General features: G+C 41.2%; 1 protein-coding gene across 1 annotated transcript; it reads right to left on the bottom strand.

Moving 5' to 3' along the window:
- Positions 1 to 1502: 1502 nt before the first annotated feature.
- Positions 1503 to 16013, bottom strand: nacad (NAC alpha domain containing). Its single transcript, XM_088327227.1, has 10 exons — positions 15651 to 16013; positions 10427 to 10695; positions 5385 to 10347; positions 5112 to 5315; positions 4839 to 4918; positions 3780 to 3845; positions 3561 to 3707; positions 3354 to 3488; positions 3150 to 3272; positions 1503 to 1655 (listed from the first exon to the last, which is right to left on the bottom strand). Exons 1-10 carry the CDS (start codon positions 15727 to 15729, stop codon positions 1641 to 1643), a joined length of 6081 nt encoding a protein of 2026 aa, XP_088183353.1. The 5' UTR covers positions 15730 to 16013; the 3' UTR covers positions 1503 to 1640.

Raw genomic sequence — 16013 nt, 5'->3', positions numbered from 1 at the left:
AGATTAGCGCAGTGGAAAATAAAGGGGCTCGTTGGACTCAGCTGGGCATTGTTTACACATACTTAAACGAGACAATATTTAACGTTTAACCTTTTAAATGTTGGGTGTTTTAAGGACACCTTAAACAATTCAACCCACTTTTATTTCCTTAAAAATGTTTTAAATGCTAAAATTTTGTGAGCAAGGCACGGTTCGAAGTGAGTCGCAGTAGTGTGATACTCCCAAAACATGGAGAAATATATATATTATTCCAATGTAATGGTGAGCCAAATCAAATTTTTCAAAGGATTTTTGTCAATTTAAGCATGGTCAGGAATAAATATAATAATTAGAATGGAGAAAAGAAGCAGCTCCTTTATTAAGACATAGGACATGTTTCCCAGAATGCATTGAATACGCATTTGAGTAATCGTGTATTACGTCAGGAAGAATTTTAATTTACATCACTTCATTACTGTAAGTATAATATTACATTTTTAAACACTACATAATTGTCTATTTGAATTCCCCACATCACAAATTTATAAAGGTATTACGTCACCAGATGGATGTACAATACTGTTCAAAAGTTTGGGGTCGTTTAGACCAAAGTTTGAAGGATACTTTTCTTTCAAATAAAAATTATTTTCCCTTTCATTGTGTTGACTATATGTTCTATTCATATTACAACTCAATACATGTTTAACAAAAACTGACCTTTCATGGAAAACGTACTATTTTTCAAGAGTACCCCAAATTCTTGACCGGTAGTAAAAGTGGTCGTATTTTGCAGTGTTTCTGATAACATTTTCGATGAGGGCCTCAAATAAACTTTGTTGTTTGTAACTAATGGGAATAGTGAATAGTTTTTTACATGCTGTTCACACAGGGGTCGGGTGGTTGATGCGCAGCTCTAGGGTGCAGGGGGCCAGGGTCCAATTCCAAACTCCATGTGGAGTTTGCATGTTCTCACCGTGTCTGCATGGGTTCCCCCTCCCCCCCGGCACTCCTGTTTCCTCCCACATTCCAAAAACGTGTGTGTGTGCGCGCTGGACTGGTTGGCAGTTCAAGGTGTCCCCTGCCTGAAATAAATCTGGGATGGGCTCCAGCACCCCCGTGGCCCTATTGAGGATAAGCAGAGCCGAATATGGTTAGATGGCGTTTCCATGTTTCGGGTTTTATGTAGGTAAAAGCTAATCATTGTAATGCTCCTGTGTGCATATATAAATGTAACAGAACATTTCATGCTTTGACAAAGGCACCATCAAAGTTGTTAGTCATTTTAATAATCAGCAGTTATGGAAATATGAAATGTTCAAAGTGTGTCATGTTTCCTGTAATTGGAACATACATTTACCACTAAATTACAAAACACTAGGCAATACCGAATTGACATTTGTTTGCAAGTACACAATAGTAGTTGCAAAAGTTTAATTAAATTATGAGTATTATTAATTATTACATTATTTTTACCACTACATTTCATGTGTGTGTGCAGTGCATGCATAAAAACATTGCACCCCTTCAAGCATTCTAAACGGATTTTATTCATTCAGCAGCTTTTGGAGATGCAACATACAGCAGGAGTGATAGGGAACTGCTTTCAGGCTTTACGTCAAGGCAGGAGGACAAGGAGGTCAAGCTTCTGTAGTCAAAAGCAATCACATGGTCAGCTCCTGCAAGGAAGAGGGAGGATATAATGCATGGGTTAAGACGACGAAACCAAGTGCTCTAGTTTCTTTGCTGTTGAAAAATGTTGCTGAAGTGAACTCGGAAATTGCATTTCGCCATAAGGAGCACTTTGCCATTCAATTGTATTCAGTCAAAGTGGTGCTACAGAATTATGTTTAAGTGAGTTCACGAGCTTCTTTTAGTCCAGGTGTCGCCAACCTTTTTGAAGCTGAGGTCAATTTTTTGTTACTGATTAGTGTGAAAAGCTACGAGTTAAAATAAAAGGTTGTAATTATTAAAAGCTGAGTTCACATTGGCTCACTCAACGAATAAAACAATGTGTTAGAAAACATTTTTCCTATGAGCTATTTTCAGAACATGTCTGCGTGCAACTCAGATGTTCTCAGGGGGTTACCGGGTGCCTGCATTGCCAGCATCTACAAGCACTTATAAGATGACCTTACTATTGTTTCTGGTTTTTTATTAATTTACCTTCAGTTTGGATGCCCTTCGTCTCATCATCGACTCGCACAGGTACATTTATGTTCTAAAATTCAAGCTGTACAATATTACCACCAGTGTCAGCAGTTTCTACGATCTTTCACTGCCATCTAGCGCCGATAAAATAGTCTTACTGAGGCGAATTTATTTTTGCCACTGACTTGACTCCTCACTTTTCCAATGAGCAATTAGCGCACCCTAAAAAAATCCAAATTGGCCAGAAATTTGAACATGCGCTTTATAATCCAGTAAACCTTATATACAGATAAAAATTTTAATTATTCTTGACCACAATTGCATAGCAATGCAGATCGAACCAATGGTTAGAGAACCAAATTTCAATAAATGCATAGGTATCCTGCTCACTCGACCAGACTACACACAAAAAATCGCATTAGGTCTTATTATCTCACTTTTTAGTCACAGTACCAGATAGAATAGAATTTCATTTCACATGTATTCAGTGCGAACTAAACATCTCAAGTTGCAAACGTTTTGAATAAGACTGAATTACTTACCACGATGCCGTTCTATTCAATTCAGAATGTCGTAAAGACTTGGCGATATAATACTGTGTTTCACGAGCGGCTTAATATCTGACATTATTCTCAGTGCCCACCCCAATGATAAGCTAAACAATCTGGTACGGTGACTAAAATATTGTGATGATGAAATAAAACCTAATGCCCTTTCATGGTTCATTTGGATCTCTGGCGGTTTATTGGATAGGTTCTTGGTCCATGCTGAATCTGGGTTCAATTCCCATTGCATCCAATATCCTGAAATTGTGTGCAACTGTAATATATATATATTCTGACTAATCAATGCACATACACTGTACTTTATTTTCTGTGCAACCTTAGCCCTTACTGTAATTTAAATTATGCGCGCCTTATATATGAAAAATATCACTAATGACTTCTTTGGGAGTGTGCCTTTATAATCCGTTGGTATTACAGTCTGTAAAATACGGTAATTCGTTTGCCATGTGTCCTCACCATGATAGCGTTGACTATGTCATTCTTGTTGTGTTTAAGCGCACGCACGGCCTTGGCCTGAGACACATTGGCCTGAGCCATCACAAGCTCGATGTCCCTTTGTTCCAGACCCCCGTTGTCCACCTGAGAAGATGGCAGAAGGATAGTTCTGAGCTTAAAGCATCTTAAACTGCCCACTAGTCACGTATCAATCAGTAAGTCTACCTCCTCTTCCTCCTCTTCACTTTCCTCCTTGATGCTCAGGCTGGGTGGGGCAGGTGGTGCCAAGAGAGTGGGGGTTACAGGAACCTTGAATTTCTCCGCAGCAGCTTTGTGAGCTTGTTGGGAAAGATCCTCGATCTGGGAGGAATAGGAAAGGAACAGAATAAGAAATGACGGCACCAAGGGAAAACCGAAAAGAAAGTGTTTGACCTTAGCCTCCCCAAATACAATATAAGTATCCGAAGCGGGGCTTTTGAAAACGTCGGGTCGACTAATGACGAACAGGATACTCTTGGATTTCCTTATGGTAATTCTGGTCACACCGTGTACTGGCTTTAGACCGAGTTTAGACATGGCCTGCATACACAGAACAGCCTCAAATAAAAATGATGATGTTAAATTGAATAAAGAAGGTAATGCTTGTCTCACCTTACGAGCCTTCTTTTCACTGCGACTCTGTTTTGGTCTATTCGGGCCATCGTCTGTGGAAGAGGACTGCGAGGAGGCAGAAAGATGATTTTGAGAAACAAGAAACCAAAAATAGCAAATCATATAACTACTTGACTGGAATTGTTTGAGAATGATAGTCAAATGCCTAGGAATTGAGTTTACTATTTCGGAATCAGGATTGCCTGGTCCATACTATTTGAAAATATGAACGCTGAACAAATCATACTACATGAAACTTTGAGATTGGCTTTCATCTCCGGTTTGGCCCTGAAACTTGGGTCAATAAGGGTTTATAGGGTTCTAAATTATGGTTTGGGCCTGAAACTACGAGTTTAAAACATTCGGAGGCTTTCCAGCTAGGGTTTCAGATTAAGGTTTGGCCCAAAATTAAGGTTTGAAAGCCTTCCAACGGATTTCCGCCAGAGTTTCCAACTAAGATTTGGCCCTGAAACTAGGTATTTAAAGCTTTCTTAAAGTTTTCAGCTAGGGTTTTCAAATAGGGTTTGGCCCTTAAACTGGGGTTTTAGAGCATTCCTGGGGTTTCCAGCTGGGGTTTGCAAGTCAGCGTTTTAAAGTTTTTCAAGATTTTCTGAGGGTTTTAGATCATGGTTTGGGTCAGAAAGTAAGTTTTAAAGTGCTCCTAGGGGTTGCCTCTAGGGTTTCTTATTAATGTTTGGCCCTAAAACTAAAACTTTTAAAGTGGAAACATGAAGATGGAAACAGAATAAGTCATCCAGGCCATTTATCAGTATGTTCAAACTAACCTGTCTTACAATGGTTTAAGATGTAAAAGCGACATCGCTATGAGCGCTTAGCCACCACAACACCGTTATCCCTTTTGGTAACTTTTCTGACACCTCCTGCTTGAAACCCCTAAATCCTAGAAGGATCTTGAGGGGCCACTTTCACTGTCTCTACTCATACTGAAAATAATAATCAAGCAAGCTTCAGTTTGGTTGACTCCAACCCTAAAAAGTATCATAGCAATTTAAATACATTTTGGACAATCAATTTGGAAAAAAGGATATCCAGACTCACTTGTAATTGAGGAGGTCTAACTGGCTCCTCATCCAACTGAAGGGATGAGCCCTCACTCTCAGACTCGTTGCAGGAGGCCACTAGAGCACACACACACACACACACAAAAGAAACAGCCTTCTTTGAAAATGCATTTTATGTTAATATCCTTCAGTTCACAGAGTCAAACACCCCACAATCTCTTGACACACAAGCTGCAGTTAGATTTGATGCCAGAAATTCTGAAACATTTTGTGATGTGGAATAAAATGGAAATCAGAGGAAGGAGCTCACAACAGTTTTTGAAGTCTTCAGCATTTACATGGCTGTTGTCAACTGAAGATTTTGAAGCTTTGTTCGTTGGCTTGTAAGAAGAAGTGTGGCTTCCTTTTTGATTCGATGGATCACTTCTGGTCCTGGATTCTGCTGATTCTTTGAGAACAGACCCTTGGTTACATCGAATGAGTCCACTGTCCTGCTCTCTCACTAGATTTGAATCTTTTATGGAAGGATACAAAATGATTAACACATGACTCCAATATAGTATCCAAAATGCATCATATATACCTGTGGCCGAGCTCCGTGAGCATCTTTGTTTGGTGGGATGTGGTGAAGGAATGGAAGGTGACTCCTGTATCGGCATGGACTCTTCAGAAGGTGGTGAGTGACAAGCAACACTTGACTCAGATTTAGTCAGTGTTGCACGGGGGATTTTAGTGTTTTCATAACTTGGAGTAAATTGGGAGAAAAGTGCCCTGTGTCTGGTGGGAGAAGTAGAGTAAATAGTGGAGGATGCATAGGTGCTGGCTAGGCAAGGGGGCTGGTGAGCTGCAACGGCTGGTTGTGACTCTTGCACGGGTGTGGGAAGATCTATTTCTGTCTCTGTCGTACTTTGAGGGAAGGGTGAGAAAAAGGTTACGGTCGAAGTTGAGTTAGATAATGGAGTGGAAAGTGTAGTGTTCTGATCATCTATGTCGTTGTCGTTGATGTCCAGTCGTGTTCTTTGCTCACTATTTGACAGTTGTCTGTTATCAAGCACTTCCTGTCTGTTGTGAATAACATCCTCATGCCCTTCCTGTCTGTTGTTAGTCCCATACTTTTTCTGGTGAAATTCTTGATTTGTTTCACTGAGTGTCACTGGAGTTGGTGCATTACGCACACAACTCAAGTTACTTTGCTGCATTTCAACTTGAACCTGTGTTCCAGACTTCAGTTCTTTCTGCCGACACTCGATCAAAGTTGTTTTTTTATCAGCCTTTTTCCCTTGTTTTTGTGTTGACGGACTTCCAACCACAGCAAAATCTCCTTCTTTCAAAGTGCATTTGGGAATGAGAGGTTTCTTTTTCTCTTCAGGTATTTCAGGACCAGTGTCCAAGTTTTTGGCCACCTCAACACTTTTGTGTTTCCGTCTTCTGCCTTTCTTAATGGTGGTGGGTTTTTCTGTGCAAAGCATTGCTGTGTTATGTGCAAAACCTTCCAAGGTAGTCTGTGGGGAAGATAGTGTTTCTTTTGCATTCATTCTGTCATTTCCCAAACTTTTCCTATTTGATTTCTTGATATTTTCTTCCCTGCCTGTCCCTGAATTGAAATGTACACACTGCTGTTGCTTAAAGGCCTCGTTAGTCTTTGGTTCATCAGGAAGTTTGTCTGTCACGAGAAGAGCATCAATATGCTTCACCTGCTTCTGATTTGAGTCTGTTTGCAAAGATTTGGGGGCTACTTGAATGAGAGCAGGTGTGTTTGATTTACATTTGGGACTAAAGGAACCAAAAGATCCACTAAGTAAAGAAAGTGCAATGTTACTATCCGTGGTGATTGTCTGAACTCCTGGACTTTTTCCTTGTATGCTTTCAAAATATTTGCTTGATGTTAATTTTTCCTCACCGGTGGTATTTAAATGCAAGGTTGGTTGTGAGGATGTTGTCTGTGTCTTGGGTGTTTTGGGGACCACAGAAGCCTCTTCAGTCTCTTTTTTGTCAATTGGTATTGTTTCAGAAAACGTTAATGGCATCACCTCAAGTGGGATGTTAGAAATTGATTCTCTGACTTTGAGACTGGAGAACTTGGGTTGAATTTCTTCAGAAAGAGCATTCAGTCCATCACACATTGCTATTTCCAGTAAATCAAAGGTAGAGTCATGATTATTGTTGGAATCCATCCAAGTTGCGTGTGTTTGCGTGTCTGGATTATTATTTACATTACTATTATCGTTATTAAGATATTGTTCTTTCTGTCCTGCCTCTGACATTTGTTCAGTGAATTCACAAAGAACCAAGTTGGACACAGATGCCCCCTCTCTAATCAGTTGGTCATCTATTTTCTGATTCCTGTCTCCATCGAATCTGTCATTTTTAATGTCAGGAACATAACCACAAGCATTGTCATATTTTCTGTATGCTCCGCGCATGTTAGGAATCACAGTTGTCTCTGTCCTGCGGCCCCGTGTGTCACACATAAGTACGCTCTCAGCCTCAAACTCGTACTTCTTCCCAAGAGACAATGAAAGAGACTCCCCCGCCCCCCATATTTCAAATTCAGACACCGATCCTGAATGTAATTCAGTTTTATCATCATCCCTCCTAATTCTGTAAACGCTGTCCCTTTTTGCATCTGTTTCTGAGTTTTCCCGTTTGGGTGAGATAGCTAATGGAGAATGAGGGGATCCTGACGCTCCAAGTACCTTCTCATTTGTCGTTAAATTCTCCTGACCAGAATCACCAGGGAAATGTTCAGGAGTCAGGGTCAGATTATCTGAAAGGCCCAAAATAACCTCTGGAGAGGTACACATTGGGATATTACTGGAGTTGGAACTCGGCTCTTTAGGGTAGGAAAGAGCAATTTCACCCTTATTCAAGTCATTTGTACCAGTAGTCATACCCAAAGTAGAAGAACCCATATCAGTTCTATAGTGCACACTTCGAATCTCTACTCTGCTGTTTTCTTTCCTCTTGTTCCAATCTTCTCGGTCAGGCTTATTAGATCTATTGGCGGACCGAGGTGATGATACAATTTGACCTGCACCTCCAGATACATGGCTTCCTGATAATGCCTGATAATGACTATGCTTTATGAGCAATTTATAAGAATCCCTTTCTAGAGTGGGATCTTTTTCTGCGTCTTCACTTGGATGCTTTATTTTTGCTTTCCCATCTGCTAATTTGCTTTGAAGATCTGGACCATCAGGGTTTATAGTCTCCATTTTGCCAAAAGAAAGGGAGGTGCCTGATTCGGTAGTTTGGTTAATGTGGGAAACTTCACAAGAACTGGGTTTGGATTCCTCCGGACAATTTAGACCTTCTGTCATCTCAGTCTTATTGCAGTTTTGGTAGCAAGCTGTTAACTGTTTAACCGGGATCTGGTCCATTTGTTCTGCATTTGTTTTGACCAATGGACTGGAACGCTCTGGAGCATCTGCATGTTTTGATCCCTTTTCATTGCATGTTGACTCAACAGATGTATCTGTACAAAGACAATATGTTCCTGGGTGATCAAAAATCACTTCCAAATTTTGTTTTGTATGGACAAAGTCCGTTTGACCGATTGAAGCGCTGGCAGACCCTGATTGCATCTCAGCAGAATCAATCGTTGGCTCTAATGATTGTGCATGTCTCTCAGTGCTGTACAAGCGTTCGTCTTCTTCCCCATTATAGGAAGCAGAATCCAATGAGTCATCTGTATCATCTTGGAAACAGAAGAAGTCATCCAGACCCTCATTTATGGATGTCTCTGAGAGCGTATGGAGGAAGGAGGTTGAGCTGTCCTCATCAGTAGCAGCCTCTGCAACTTTGCGGATGTACTCCCCCTCCTCATCCTCTTGATTTTCATCTTCTCCGTCCTCAACTACTTCAACCTCCACATTGGCATCCTTGATGGGCTCACCACTTTTGTCAACATCATCATAGTCCTCATCATCATCATTCTTATCATCCTCAACTGCCATCATTTTATTGCCATTGATGTCATCATCAAGAAGGTCATCATCGTCATCCTCGTCGTCTTCGATATCTGCTTCCTCCTCACCTGCTGCATATGCATCGACGTCCTTGCTTTCATTCCCATCCATCCCTACATCATTGTCGTCCTCTGTTGGAAAGAGAGTGATTTCAAAGGAATCTGCTTTAAAGATGAGACTTGTGTTAGGAGGAAACGGTAGAAGGGAGAAAGGGATCATCCTTTCTTCTTCTGGTGTGTTTTCACCTTCAGGTGCCTGAGAGAACATTAAAGAACTGGGGTTAAGCTTACTGAAGGGTCCAGGACAGAATGAATCCGAGTGAACAACAGGTGAGTCATGACTGGGGTTGGTTGATGTCATGTCAGGGGAAGGTCTTGTAGATGTTTTTTCTTGCTGATCTGCTGTGTGACCGTAATCATTTGTGGCTGTACTAGGGTTCAGTTGCAGTTTGAGAAGTGATTGCACGGGTCTGGAGTGTTCCCCTATCCCTGCACTGGACTCTTCTAACTGACAGAGGTACCCTTCACCATCCTCTTGTGAGTCACTAGTGTGGCTGCTACTACTCCTTGGTGGAGGCGTTTGCACAGTCACCCAACAAGGCTGACAGCTCTCCCTTGTAATTCTGGTCTCGCCTTCATCCTCTTCGAGTATCGTTGCATTTGTTATCCCAAGAAGTGGATTAATAATATCCCCAGGAGACTTTATAAAAATCTCCCCTTCTCGTTCTGGACTAGCTCTTACTTTTTCTTCACCTGCTTCATCCCCGATCTCTGACAATGAGCCGACAAAGCAAGCGCGGGCCTCCTGTGTGTCTTCGGTGAGCATTAGGTTGGGGGAAGTAGAAGGGGAGTTGGAGGATGCATAGGAGGAGGTCCAGCTTCCTCCTCCTGCTGTCATGTAGGAGCCAGAGGGGGAGGTGACAGGAGAGCAGAGGTCATCACTGTCTGAGGGTACGCCAGGTGAGGGAGAGAAGGCGGGAGAGCCTGGGTAAGAATGATGTTTAAGATGTGAAGAGCGTGACGCCATCTTGATCGGGGTTGAAGGGGCAGTATAATACAGGTCAGGGTCAAGGGATGAGGGAACACCCACTCTGAGCGGGTCCACAGAACAAGCTGGCTCAGAAAAGGACAAAGTCACTGGACATGTCTGCTCGTGGACAGACTGGGAAGGCACTTTAGCGTTAGTGAGGATTTTAACTTCTCCCTTTGCTTTTAAACCGTCATCATTTGAGATGGTATCGGGACAGGTTGGCGATATGGAGGAAGGTAATGGCAGACTATTTACTGTGGAAGTATATATCTTTGAGGGTGGCACTTGTTCTGTTTGATCTTCCTTTCCTTTCTTTATCACTTTGCAGTCTCTGTTGTTTGCCTCCATCTGTGTCATGTTAACATTTGTCTGAGTTTCAGCAAAGCTTTGCGTAACTGATGTTGCGATAGCTTGACCGCATTGGCCACGTAAGTGTACTCCTTTCAGGATCTCTGAAGGTTTAAATAGTGTTTCTTGGCCCATCACAACTCTCGTATCCATCGTCTTTGTTTCTGGATAATCACTCTCTACCTCTGAACCTGTGAGGACCTGGAGGGAAATATGCATATGTTAATGTCCTGCAGCAAAAATAAGCAAAACAACTATTATAACTAAACTAAACACAGACTTTGATTCTTTCCATTTTAACTGGCACAAGGCGGCCACACGGTCCATGACCGCCTAACTTTCCGGACAATCTGGGCAGAATGTTGCGCCGTTGGTCAGACCCCTCGGGTTGAGGTCTTGAAATCCCAGTGGAGTTTGTAGTGGCATGAAATACCCTGGGTCCGAACATGGACACGTGTGTCGGTAACAGCTTCTGAGGAGTGCTGGGCGAAGGGGTTGAACCACAGTCGTCACTGGGTGTCGAGGCTGTAGATGGGTGTCTGCTTTGGCCTGGAAAAGAAAAATTATTTGATTCAGTTGCGAAGTTACTTCTTCCGGAGTCTCACGAGGAAGGACGCTTCTCACACTTGCTCCATTTTTTTCCATCTTTACTACCTCGTGCTATCGCTTTAGATTTTATTTTTTTTCGTTTTCCTGCTGGTGCTGTTTTTGTTTTTTTCTTTCTGACAAACACACATTTTAAAATGTCCAAACCACGGAAAGCCGACGACATGGACTTTATAAAATCAGCACTGGAATAATGGAAAGAATAGCCTGACAAAACGAGAGAAACGACCAGTGAAATAAAAGAAGGATTTCAATAGATGGACTACATAATCGGGGAAATGCTAATCAAAATGATGGAAATTAAAAAATGGAAATGGAATATGAGTGAAGAGATATGACGGAATTTAAGGAATACTTCATGGGTATTAAGAACATTGCGTTAAGAAAGGAGAAATAATTTGAGAAAATTAAGGAGAAAATTGAGCCATCAGATCAACAATGAAAATAAACAGAAACGCAAATAAATGGAAGTGAAGATTCAAATTCTACAGCACAAGGCAGATGATTTCGAGCAGTCTTTGTCTCAATGTTTTAATCGGGGGATGGTGTAATAATAGTCTGTGCAATAACCTGTGCAGCCCTTTGAGACTCTTTGTGATTAAGGGCTCGGAATGTAAGACACCGACATCTGTTTTGCCAACCGATTGGAGAAGCATGCTATTTTGAATCAAGGACCAAAAATAAAAGGTCGAAAAGGCTACATCAACAATAATCTCAACAAAATGAACGCTGATATCTCCCAGAAGCCACATCAACTGAAAAAGAAAACTTACTGATAGAAAGTATCTTGGCGGCAAATTGTAAATGTTTTTGTCAAAACAAAAGAAAGTCTCCCAAGTCTCCCATCAAATTATACACACGGTTGATCAAGAGGATTGAACACCTGGACAAACTTATAAACAACTGAACACATATCTGGATTTATTTTATTTTATTTTATTACATTTTTTGTCATTACTTTTATGCTATTTTTATTTTTAAGTATGTGACTTATGATATTGATCATCCATAATTTAAAAACACAGACTCTTTGATTACTCTTCTTTCTTCACAAAAGATGAATCACCACGCCAACATTTTATTTAATGGACAAGAAAGGGAAAGAAAATATATATACATATATTTATATCTATATCCTACAGTGTGAGACTTGATGATGATTTTGTTGTGTTCAAATCAAATTGATAAAAATGTCTAATCAACAAATAAGTGTGATGATGAAATGTAATTGATGTAAATGTATAATTGACAAATAAGTGGTATAAATATTTTAAGTAGTAGGGAATTTAACCAATGTTTAACTGATCCAAGGACTTTTGCCTCTCAGTTTGTCAAACAAGACAGATTCTTTCAGTTGTACGAAAGTATGCAAGCAAAATTGAGGAAGAGTGTGAAGGAGCCGAGTGAGTGGCTGTGGAGGGTCTGGTGAGTCTCTGTGCTTAGCACTGTTGAACTGGCCTTTCTAAGAAGACATTGACATCCAACTTGACTTTGGCCAATGCTCATCAAAGTGATGCTAGCGCGGTAACCTAGACTCTGTAAAACGCCTCAGGAGAACGACTGATTGGTGCACAGACTTGCACCCCTGAGATCTTCCTTCAAGGCCAAGATACTCGTCATCCCTTTTTTCTTTTTAGGTGATTTGTTTTGTGAAGTGATGTTTGTTGCGACATGATTGACAAGAAAACATCAACGATAAATAGTACTATGTACACATCGCTTCTCGTTGCTTTTTGAATTTCTTTAAAGTTAAAAGACATAAACACCGACAGCAGTAAAGGGGACAAAGAATAAAACAAACTAACAAAAAAACCCAAAAGTACTGACGCAATCATCGATTCATGTGATCCCTCTGTGCTACCATCGGGAACAGAGGCTTCATTTTAACCAGGCCGTCGCCACAATGACCTCAATCCGAAGCTGATTGCCCATTTCAACAAACAAGTAGTGCTACGCTGTGCCAGCCACACATAACCATTCCACTTGTCACTGTCACCCTACTTCTTGAGCGCCATTCATAGATCTGGCGGCTGCAAGCATCAGCACTTAGCATCTCTAGTTGACCTCTAGCATCACAGGACTGAAAACGCACCACGTTGTTGTTCACAAAATGCCTGAAAGGCCACCAGCTAAGTGCAGCCTAAATATTCGCCGCCAGCTCTCAGAAGCGGTTTCTTAAATAGACGTGCGCTGTTCCTTTGGGGGAAGCCATCGCTACGATAAGTGGAGCAGAATCACTGCTGCAGCGTCTCCCTGAGAGGCCTGCGGTCGAAGAGGAGAAAACATGAAACTTTCGTTCTACCGTCTGATTCATTTGCAATTCCGTTGATGTTAAAACAGTATTTGTTTTGTTACCGAGATCAAAACATGAAAGTTACAAGACTGAACAGAGACTAATCCTGGATTAGATACATTTTCACACTTTGGGGCTCGTTTTATTACTTCTTAATGGCAGCAGCGTATTGACGCTCAAAAACTAAATGACACAAGAAACCTTTGCTCATTGTTAAAGAAAATGTGTTTTTTATTGGTATTAGTTCAACAAACACTGATGTCACCCCATCACACTTCAAAAAACCCTTGAGGGACGATACAGTATGCAATGCATAGGGAATTATGATAAAACATACAATACTATGTTAACATGCTGTGTAATTTTGGCTAAGTAAGCAATACCAGCATCCATCTGTTGGTTAGAAGGCTACTTGCATGCTCTTGGATAGAAAAGGACGAGAAGGAGAAAAATGGATGAATGATTGGAAGGGAAAGATGTGTAGTGTATTAACAGGCGGTAGACAGATTCTTGGATGAATGGATTGATGGAGAGACGGATGATTAATGAGTGGATCATGGATGGATGGAGATATGATTGAATCGAGGACCAAAGTATGGATGAATGGATGGATGCATAATGGGTTAATGAATCACTGAAGGAGCGATGGATGAATGAATGCAAGTCAAGTCATATCATGTTTATTTGTATAGCCCTTAATCACAAGAAGTCTCAAAGGGCTGTACAGCCTGCATACTATTACTCCAACCCCCGATCTAAAACCTACATGAGGGCAAGGGAAAACTCAAAAACCTCAGCATGAAAGTCCCCGTTTCGCCCTCCCCGTTCGCCACCCAGGCATATACCCATGACAATGTAAATGCAAGAATTGACCATTGGCGTGCGGTGAGGGTTATCTCTGGTGAGGGACAGTCTGATTACAAATAAATGAACATATATTTTATTCATCATTTCCTTGTCAGAGCAAAATCATGTATAAACGGTAGCATAGAAAAACAAAAATGTCTTGCCTTAACTTACAATGAAGTCTATGTGCTGCTACTTTTGACTAAAAGCATCAATAAATAAGTAATCCGCCATTATGATTTAAAGTCCAAGCAACAAAAAAAACACTGGATGACTGAAATTGCTATTAGCTTGCTAATACTATCAGTAATTCTATGGTTTGGGGCTGAGGTGTGTGCCAAATCAGGATCGATGGTCTCGCTATTGCCCTTTGCCATGAGGCAAAATAACTTTGTGTCTCACTCTGCAGACACTCAGCACAGGATTACATATTAATTGTGTTAATATTGTTTATAATTAATGTGAAATTTCAGCGTTTTTATATATCCAGAAATGTTGACGTTAAATGGGAAATTACTCTAACACCAAATAAATATGACCATTTAATATATTTTTATTTTTCCATGATGACAGGTGAGGCAAAGCCTTACCTGACTGCACATCATTAACCCCTGAGATTCAATCTGCAACCTCAGTGGAAATATTTAAATCTAAGCTTAAAACACACTTCTATTCTATAGCATATTAATAACCTACATTTCATGTTGACAATATCTGTTTATTATTTGTTATTGTAACATCCGTTGCAGCCTGGTCATCCTGGAAGGAGGATTACCTCAAGTGCGGTCCCCTACTCAAGGTTCCTACATTTTCCTCATGTTGAGGTTTTTGAGTTTTTCCTTGCCCTCATGTAGGTTTTAGATCAGGGGATGGTGTCATAATAGGCTGTGGTTTGCAAACATCTGTGGTCTGTGCAGCCCTTTGAGACTCTGTGATTAAGGGCTATACAAATAAACAGGACTTGACTAGCTATATATATTTGAATTATTTTTGACCTCCAGTTTCATGGTCATTATACATTTTGTATTTGTACACTTGGTCAGGGCTTTTGCAAATCATGGCAGTCAGTTATTGGCATGATCACCAAAGCTGACTTGTTTCCAAGTTGATGGAAGCAGTTACTCATTTGTTTTAAATGCATTGTGAAAGATACCTCCCCGGACGGCACGTCACTGCAATTGACAGACCAATGGTTTGGTAGATAATTGAATACATTAAAAAATAAATGGCATCTTCTAGAAGAACAGAAAACGTTTCTGTGGGTGTTCCTGGCATGGATAGATGATGATACATGAAACAAAATTTGCATTAAATCAACAAACAATGAGGTAAGAGTTAAATTCCCTAGCACCCTGTTTAAATTCTTATTGCACATCTCCAATGTCCTTCTATGGAACTTCTTTTAACCATTATATGTCCATGTGATAATCAGTTGTGTATTCATGCTTCCAAATATCCACTTTGCAACATCAGTGAACAAATCTGCAGTCAGCAATCAAGAATCCTGTCCTGTGTAATTTCTGCCATGCTGCTGTGTCATGCTCCAGCCAAGGCAGGGAAAGGCGGAGCCACATTAGTACGCTCATCTGACAGTAGACGGATGAAGACGAGGCTGAGGCCGCGAGATAGCCAGTAAATGACAGCCGCAAGTGACATTTCTGCAAGTCACTGTGAGTTTCAAGCACAAGTATGGCTTTATATGTTTTACTACACTAGCGCATCTTTCAATTTTTGTTCCTGTCCAACTCAAAGGTCCTACCTGGTCCTGGGAGAAGGGCATGGTCCTCTCCCCGCCTCAGATGCTCGTCAGCGGCTCTGCTAGCGTTCTCCCCCGGCATACTCCTCACACGGCTGCCTCGCTTTGGCTCTGACGCAACAATAAAAGCCAGAACAGACAAGGTGAACAGGGAGGGGAGGGATGGCTACGGAGGAAAAGACGGGAGGGCGGAGGGAGCAAAGTGCCCGAGTCAGCGAGGATTCACTCCCATTCTGTCGCATGTGCCGCCTCGCCGTGTTTTCGGGACTCAAACTCTGCCTGCCTGTTACCTTGTGTGTTTAATATGCGCCTCGCATCTGCAGGCTCAAGTCTAATTTCTCCTCTCTTCCCTCTCCTCTTGCCCAG

Source organism: Urocampus carinirostris, chromosome 2, assembly GCF_059441175.1.
Source record: "Urocampus carinirostris isolate Australia breed hairy pipefish chromosome 2, RoL_Ucar_1.0, whole genome shotgun sequence".
In the NCBI taxonomy this organism is placed as follows: domain Eukaryota; kingdom Metazoa; phylum Chordata; class Actinopteri; order Syngnathiformes; family Syngnathidae; genus Urocampus; species Urocampus carinirostris.
The sequence above is the reverse complement of the archived record's forward strand: the minus strand, read 5'-3'. Positions and strand labels throughout refer to the sequence as shown.